The sequence below is a fragment of the Odontomachus brunneus genome, unplaced genomic scaffold, assembly GCF_010583005.1.
Source record: "Odontomachus brunneus isolate Ranch 3 - 2012 unplaced genomic scaffold, Obru_v1 Obru_scaffold_108, whole genome shotgun sequence".
Lineage (NCBI taxonomy): Eukaryota > Metazoa > Arthropoda > Insecta > Hymenoptera > Formicidae > Odontomachus > Odontomachus brunneus.
In genome coordinates this window covers 602,666-610,944 of record NW_022639558.1, presented here as the reverse complement: position 1 = coordinate 610,944, position 8,279 = coordinate 602,666, and the positions used below count along the sequence as shown (strand labels likewise).

At 36.9% G+C, this 8,279-nt stretch overlaps 1 protein-coding gene across 1 annotated transcript; it reads right to left on the bottom strand.

The window, feature by feature from the left end:
• Positions 1-453: 453 nt before the first annotated feature.
• Positions 454-2,861, bottom strand: LOC116849170. Its single transcript, XM_032826072.1, has 6 exons — positions 2,710-2,861; positions 1,695-2,415; positions 1,374-1,617; positions 1,232-1,300; positions 1,051-1,140; positions 454-787 (listed from the first exon to the last, which is right to left on the bottom strand). Coding segments are annotated over exons 2-6 (522 nt in total). The 5' UTR covers positions 1,697-2,415; positions 2,710-2,861; the 3' UTR covers positions 454-670.
• Between the last annotated feature and the right edge of the window lie 5,418 nt (positions 2,862-8,279).

The following is an 8,279-nucleotide window of genomic DNA, read 5'->3' as shown; positions in this document are numbered from 1 at the left end:
TTTCTGTAAAAGGAGTAGAAACACCTTAACACGAAGTTCTTCACAGACGTAATTAAAAGTGAATATTCTGATGTATTATCTGCAAACTATCAGCGTTATTTTCATCACATCGTAGAGCGCGTTTACATTTAGCGAGTAACTCACCACGTATGGCACACACAAATCGAGTAGCAGTTGAGTTGGCACAATACGATCTTTCTAATGGTTCTCATCGTATGTAGATATAATATGATATGATACGCCAAGCGCTATTGAAACGACAGATTAACCGAATAATCAATGATAATGTATACACACATTCAAACACGATGCAAATTGTTAGAAAATGCAATTAATTTTGGTCTTGTAAGGATTTTGCTGAAGCGCAGTATACATCGGATTTCTGTTTAATCATCACAGTCATCACGAGCAAAATTCATCCTTGTTATGTTATTTTTTGAGTTATTCGTTTCCTCGTTTACGACGATAACGGGGAAAAAAAAGAGACGTTAAGCTTGTCTGATGTTTCTCCACAGAGGAAAAGCTGATATACAACAAGGCAGATGTTGTTACAATTTATTGTTGGTATGGTATACCCATTACTCTTCCGTACAAGATTGAATGAATATTACGTCATCCCTAATTAGAGCACGATCGTAAGAAGCGTTTTTTACACATTTTTACATCCTCATTAGAACATATCTTTCGAGATATTGTTGTTTATCTTCGATCGCAGATCATTATACTCCTGTAACTCTGGAGACAATTGCACTGCGAGCATCGTGAAAGTTGCAACCACCGCGCAAAACTAGAATGGAACATATTAAGAGCTTAACAGTACAGTTTATTTTCATTGCGTGCTATGCATACCAGCACTTTATCGCAATCCGTCGTTAAACAAGTTAGAATGTGGAGACTGATACGTGGTATATGCTATAAAAAAGGTAGTGTTTATTTTATGATAACGGGGAAAAACTTGATAGAATAATTTCCCTGTTTGTTATTTGTGATATGGGACATGACCAACGAGTAAACGAGGATAGACGAGGAAGCCACAAGGTAGAGACAAACCTTCCAGAATAACTTGGTACCGAAGCAAAAGAGCCTCAGACCGGTGAACTTCAATGGATGATGCATCGTTTGCAAAATGAATTGACAAAGCTGCAAACAGGCACAAGCGCGAATTTTTCAAATATGATCTCTTACAAACGCGTCGCTTGCACTTCTAGCTTATATAAAAGTAATCACTCACCTCCTGGTGCATATCGGCGTATCGCAGAATAATTGTCAGCTGATGAATTGTCTCGCTAATTTTGTTAGCCTGAAAACAGAAAATGAACGTCGCTACTACATCGACACTATATTTCTTTCGAGAATCGCGCGCGTAATATTACCTTAACGCTGACGCTCTCGCAAATGTAATTAAGGGAGTAGAGTTTTATGATGCATATGCAGGCCAATATAATGCCGTTGAGCCAGATATATATTGGTATGCCTTTCCAAGTGAGCAGAAATATACTAACATAAAACGCCAGTGACGTAAAGAATAAGAGATAGTTCAACATCTCCAAGGTCATCTGCGTTCCGAATATCAGATTCAGTTCACGCGCGATGCGACATAATTCTAGCTGAAGATGCCTGGAGAACAAATCTCGTTACGCCACAATGTATAAATCGCGAGAGTATCGTAGGAGAAGAAGTATATCGGCTCGTACATTCGATTTATTATATTATTTTTCAAATTGGCATAGAGTGTCTTATCGCGTATTTCGTGTTATTATCAAGTCAATAATTTATACAGGCATGCAGGTGTACCGATTTACATTGAGGTCCACAACACTCGCTTATAATTATCGGCATAGGTATGTCGGTAAACAGCAACCACTGGTCTCTTCCACGTACACCTCAAGCCGTACTCCTCGCTCACCAATAGGCCTCGTACATTTTCGTTAAGTTTGTCGAATCTGGTGCCTATATACCTGTGTTGCGAAGCATATCTAGAATATTACAGAATGAAATCTCTCCAATTTCGGACCCGGTAAATTTCGACAACACAAGTACACGGAGTCATGTGTTTTGTTATTAAATGAAAATATGCAGCAGGTATTCCGATTAAATGAGCACATCATCGACCAAACGAGCAAGCAAATTATAGTTTTTGTGTACAGACCACATGAAGAAGATAAACGTGAAATCCACGAATATGTTGACGTAATAACAATGATTTATCACATGAGGTATGAGATACACCCAATTAGACTGCGATACTTTTCGCCACCAGAGGACATCGAAAGTATTTTTGAAGAGTATGTAAACGACCCATCCAGCTACTACCCGTTTTGACCACATGTGCATCTCTTGGTACATTTTTGGAATCCCCAACTCTTCCAACGTGTCGTCCACAATGGCGAGCCTCTTAATGCACGTCCTTAATTTCTGAAACGTTATGTGAGATGCAATTGAAGGAGGGGGGAGATCACTTAAAAGATGTCACTAAGAATTAAATTTAACTATTTTTTTTTTGTCGACGCGAATTTCTTCTTTTTGCGAGTTTAATGTGCTATTCAACGACGAAGTTTGCCTTTCGACAAGCGTTTTTGTTCAGAATCACTTGCATGGGAAAGGTTTTCACTCCAAATAGCATTACGATACTCGGATGTCGCGTAGTAAACTCGCTGACACACGAACAGCCCGACATTGTCGTGGCACATTGCCATTACGCCGTCATACCTTGTTATAAAATAAGCCGATGATTACGGACATGAGCGTAATGAGCATGTCGATCACATTCAGGATTATCGAAAGGATTGTCAGAAATGTCATGTTCCATGGAATAGACATCATTATGCAGTAGTAGAAGTAGCCGTAAGCGCACCACAGCATCAAAGAATACAAAGCACTGAAGCACGGTTTCGCTCGATTCGTATGATAGATCCCCAAGCCGATAATAAACCAGGTGACGAGGAGGGGTTTTACGCTCTGTTGGATAATGGTCAACGTGGCCATCGTCTGCCGCAAACTAACAACGAATGTCCGTTGAAACTCCCATTTGCCGTATGCATCGCTCTGTGTTACGTCGACGCCACAAGAAAAGACGGATCCTCGTAATCACAATATCTTCGATGTACAAGCACTTACGCATATGAAAACAATTGATCTATCCTGATAAAAGAAATTACTCGTCATCGAAGTCATCCTTCATGCCGTAAATCAAGCGAAACTCATTAAAATACATTAAAATACCAACGGCAACGCCAACGCCAACGCGGACATATTTTTTGTTTAAACAGAAGCTCTATTAAATAGAAGCTTCTTTATTATCTATTTGGAATAATTATACAGTGTGTTGTGCATGCGCAAGAAATTATAATTATTTTACTGAACCTTGTTTTTATTTCATTTCCTTGATTGCAGCTATTATTATGATTGTCGTGAAGCATTGTACAAATTGAAAGAAATTGTTTTATTACACTTAGAATTTTGAAACTTAATATAAATAAATAAATAAATAAATATATATATATATATATATATATATGTGTGTGTGTGTGTGTGTGTGTGTGTGTGTGTGTGTGTGTGTGTGTGTGTGTGTGTGTGTGTGTACGTCTGAAATGGGCTACGGACCATAAGCATAAATTTGTAGCCGATATTGAAGAATCAGTACACGGAGATCGTTAAAGGCTTTTGCAGTAATTGTAGCAGACATTGCGTAATCTGTAAATAATTGCATAATTAGAAATATATATAGTTTCGCGTAAGCAAGCATTTATACGTTAGAATTGTCTTACATTTTGCTCTGCATCGAGGGTAAGATTCGATAATCTATTGAGAAATCCGCCACCCTTCGCCTAATATTAACAGAATTTAATAATTATATAAAAAATTATATTAAAAAGTTATATATATAAAATAAAATAATTTTGTATTCAAATTAAAATATGCAATTTACAAAGAATAAAGATTTTTAAGAGGGAAAGGATCAGATGCTATTTTATTATATATTTAAAGTTATATCATTTAATGGTTTAAAAAGTAAACAACAAATTGCCAGTATTACCTAATTGTTTGCAACATGCTTTTCTGTAAAAGGAGTAGAAACACCTTAACACGAAGTTCTTCACAGACGTAATTAAAAGTGAATATTCTGATGTATTATCTGCAAACTATCAGCGTTATTTTTATCACATCGTAGAGCGCGTTTACATTTAGCGAGTAACTCACCACGTATGGCACACACAAATCGAGTAGCAGTTGAGTTGGCACAATACGATCTTTCTAATGGTTCTCATCGTATGTAGATATAATATGATATGATACGCCAAGCGCTATTGAAACGACAGATTAACCGAATAATCAATGATAATGTATACACACATTCAAACACGATGCAAATTGTTAGAAAATGCAATTAATTTTGGTCTTGTAAGGATTTTGCTGAAGCGCAGATACATCGGATTTCTGTTTAATCATCATCGCGAGCGAAATTCATACTCGTTATGTTATTTTTTGAGTTATTCGTTTCCTCGTTTACGACGAGAACAGGGAAAAAAAAGAGACGTTAAGCTTGTCTGATGTTTCTCCATAGAGGAAAAGCTGATATGCAACAAGGCAGATGTTACAATTTATTGTTGGTATGGTATACCCATTATTCTTCCGTACAGGATTGAATGAATATTACGTCATCCCTAATTAGAGCACGATCGTAAGAAGCGTTTTTTACACATTCTTACATCCTCATTAGAACATATCTTTCGAGATATTGTTGTTTATCTTCGATCGCAGATCATTATACTCCTGTAACTCTGGAGACCATTGCACTGCGAGCATCGTGAAAGTTGCAACCACCGCGCAAAACTAGAATGGAACATATTAAGAGCTTAACAGTACAGTTTATTTTCATTGCGTGCATACCAGCACTTTATCGCAATCCGTCGTTAAACAAGTTAGAATGTGGAGACTGATACGTGATATATGCTTTAAAAAGGGTAGTGATTATTTTATGATAACGAGGATGAACTTGATAGAATAATTTCTCTGATCGTTATTTGTGATATGGGGCATGACCAACGAGTGAACAAGGATAGACGAGGAAGTAACAAGGTGGGGACAAACCTTCCAGAGTAACTTGGTACCGAAGCAAAAGAGCCTCAGACCGGTGAACTTCAGAGGATGATGCATGGCTTGCAAAATGAATTGACAAAGCTGCAAATAAACACAAGCGCGACATTTACAAACGTGATCTCTCACAAACGCATCGCTTGTGCTTGTCGCTTATATAAAAGTAATCACTCACCTCCTGGTGAATATCTGCGTAACGCAGAATAATTGTCAGTTGATGAATTGTCTCGCTAATTTTGTTAGCCTGAAAATAGAAAATGATAGTCGCTACTACATCGACACTATATTTTTTACAAGAATCGCGCGCGTGATATTACCTTAACGCTGATACTCTCGCAAATGTAGTTAATGGAGTAGAGTCTCATGATGCATATTGAGCACCATATACCGTTGCCGAGCCAGTCCCTCATTGATATGCCTTTTCCACTGAGCAGCATTGTGCAAAAATTAAAAGCCATTAATGTTAAAAATATGATATAGGTCAACATCTCCAAAGTCATCTGCGTTCCGAATATCAGGTTTAGTTCACGCGCGATGCGACATAATTCTAGCTGAAGATGCCTGTTGGAGAACAAATCTTGTTACTGAAGAATATAGAGATCGCGAGAATATCGTAGGAAAAGAAATATATTGGCTTGTACAATGGATAATTTTTAAAATTGGAGTAGTGTTTTATCGCGTGTTACATATTATTATCAAGTGTCATTATCAATAATTTATACAGGCATGCAGGTGTACCGATTTACATTGAGGTCCACAACATTCGCTTATAATTATCGGCATACGAGGTATGTCGGTAAACAGCAACCACTGGTTTCTTCCACGTACACCTCAAGCCGTGTTCCTCGCTCACCAGTAGTCCTCGTACATTTTCGTTCAGTTTGTCGAATCTGGTGCCTATATACCTGTGTTGCGAAGCGTATCTAAAATATTACATGATGAAATCTGTCCGATTCGGACTCGTATGGTAAATTTCGACAGGATGAGTACACAGAATCTTTTCTTTTGTTATTAAACGAAAATATACAGCAGATATTCTAATTAAATGAGCACACGATCGACTAAACGAGCAAGCAAATTGTAGTTACTGTATACAGACCACATGAGGAAGATAAACATGAAGTCCATGAATATGTTGACGTGAAAGCAATGATTTATCAAATGAGGTATGAGGTACGCCCAATTAGACTGCGTTATGCTCCGCCACCAGAAGAAATCGTAAGTATTTGTGAAGAGTATATAAACGACCCATCCAGCTACCACTCGTTTTGACCACATGTGCACCTCTTGGTACATTTTTGGAATGCCCAACTCTTCCAACGTATCGTCCACTATTGCGAGCTTCTTAATGCACGTTCTTAATTTCTGAAATTACGTGAAATGCACTTAAAGAGGAGAGAGATCACTTAGAAAATATCACTTAGAATTAAATTTAATTATTTCTCTTTTATCGACGCGAATTTCTACTTTTTACGAGTTGTGTGCTTTTCAATGCCAAACTTTGCCTCTCGACAAGCAGAAACTTTTCTCAGAATCACTTGCATGGGAGAAATTTTTTACTCCAAGCAACATTACGATCCTCGGATATCGCGCAATAAACTTGTTGACATGCGAACAGTCTGATATTGTCGTTGCAAGATTCCATTACGCGGTCGTACCTTGTCATAACACAGTCCGATGATTACGGCCGTGAGTGTAGTGAGCATATTGATCTCATGCAGGATTATCGAAAGGGTTGTCCGAAATATCATGTTCCATATAAAAAACATCATTATGCAGTAATAGAAGCAGCCGTAACCGCACCACAGCATTAAAGAATACAAAGCACTGAAGCACGGCTTTGGTCGATTCGTAGGATAGATCCCCAAGCCGATAATAAACCAGGTGACGAGGAGAGGTTTTACCCCTTGTTGGATGGTGGTCAACGTGGCCATCGTCTGCCTCAAACTAACAACGAATGTCCATTGAAACTCCCATTTGCCGTACGCATCGCTCTGTGTTACGTCGTCGCAACACGAAAACACGGATCCTTTCGTAATCACATTTTCTTCGTTGCACGAGCACTTACGCATATCAAGATAATTGATCTATTCTGATAAAAGTGATTATTCGTCATTGAAGTCATTGAGTCATCCTTCATGCCGTTACTCAAGCGAAACTCATTAAAATACCGCCGCCAACGCAGAGATATTTTTTGTGTAAACAGAAGCTCCATTAGACAAAAGCTTCTTTATTATCCATTTGGAATAACCATACAGTGTGTTGTTATGCATAGGCAAGGAATTATAATTATATTACTGAACCTCGTTTTTATTTCATTTGCTTGATTGCAGCTATTATTATGATCGTCGTGAAGCATTGCACAAACAGAAAGAAATTGTCTTATCACACTTATAATTTTGAAACTTAATATGAATAAATAAATATATATATATGTGTGTGTGTGTGTGTGTGTGAGAGAGAGAGAGAGAGAGTGTGTGTGTGTGTGTGTGTGTTAGTGTCGTGTGTGGCTGAAAAGAACTACAGACCATATGCATAAATTTGTAGCCGAAATTGAAGTATCAGTACACGGAGATCGTTACACTTTTGCATAAATTGTAGCAGTCATTGCATAATCTGTAAATAATTGCGTAATTAGAAATATATATAGTTTCGCGTAAGCAAGCATTTATACGAATAATAGCATAGTATTCAGAATTGTCTTACATTTTGCTTAATCTCTGCATCGAGAGTAAGATTCAATAATCTGTTGAGAAATACTCCGGCACACTTTACCTAATATTAACAGAACTCATTTAATAATTATATAAAAAATTATATTAAAAAGTTATATAAATAATAAATTATATTATAAAGTTATATAAATTAAAAAAATTAGGTATTCAAATTAAAATATACAAATTACAAGGAATAATGATTTTTTAGAGGGTAAGTATCAGATGGTATTTTATTATATTTTTAAAGTTATATCATTTAACGGTTTAAAGAAATAAACAACAAATTGCCTGTATGGCTTAATTGTTTACAAGATACCTTTCTGTAAAAGAAGTAAAAATACCTTAACACGAAGTTTTTCAAAAACTTAATTAAAAATGAATGTTCTGATGAATTATCTGCAAACTATCAGCGCTATGTTCATCATATCGTAGAGCGTGTTTACATGTAGCGAGTAACTCAACACG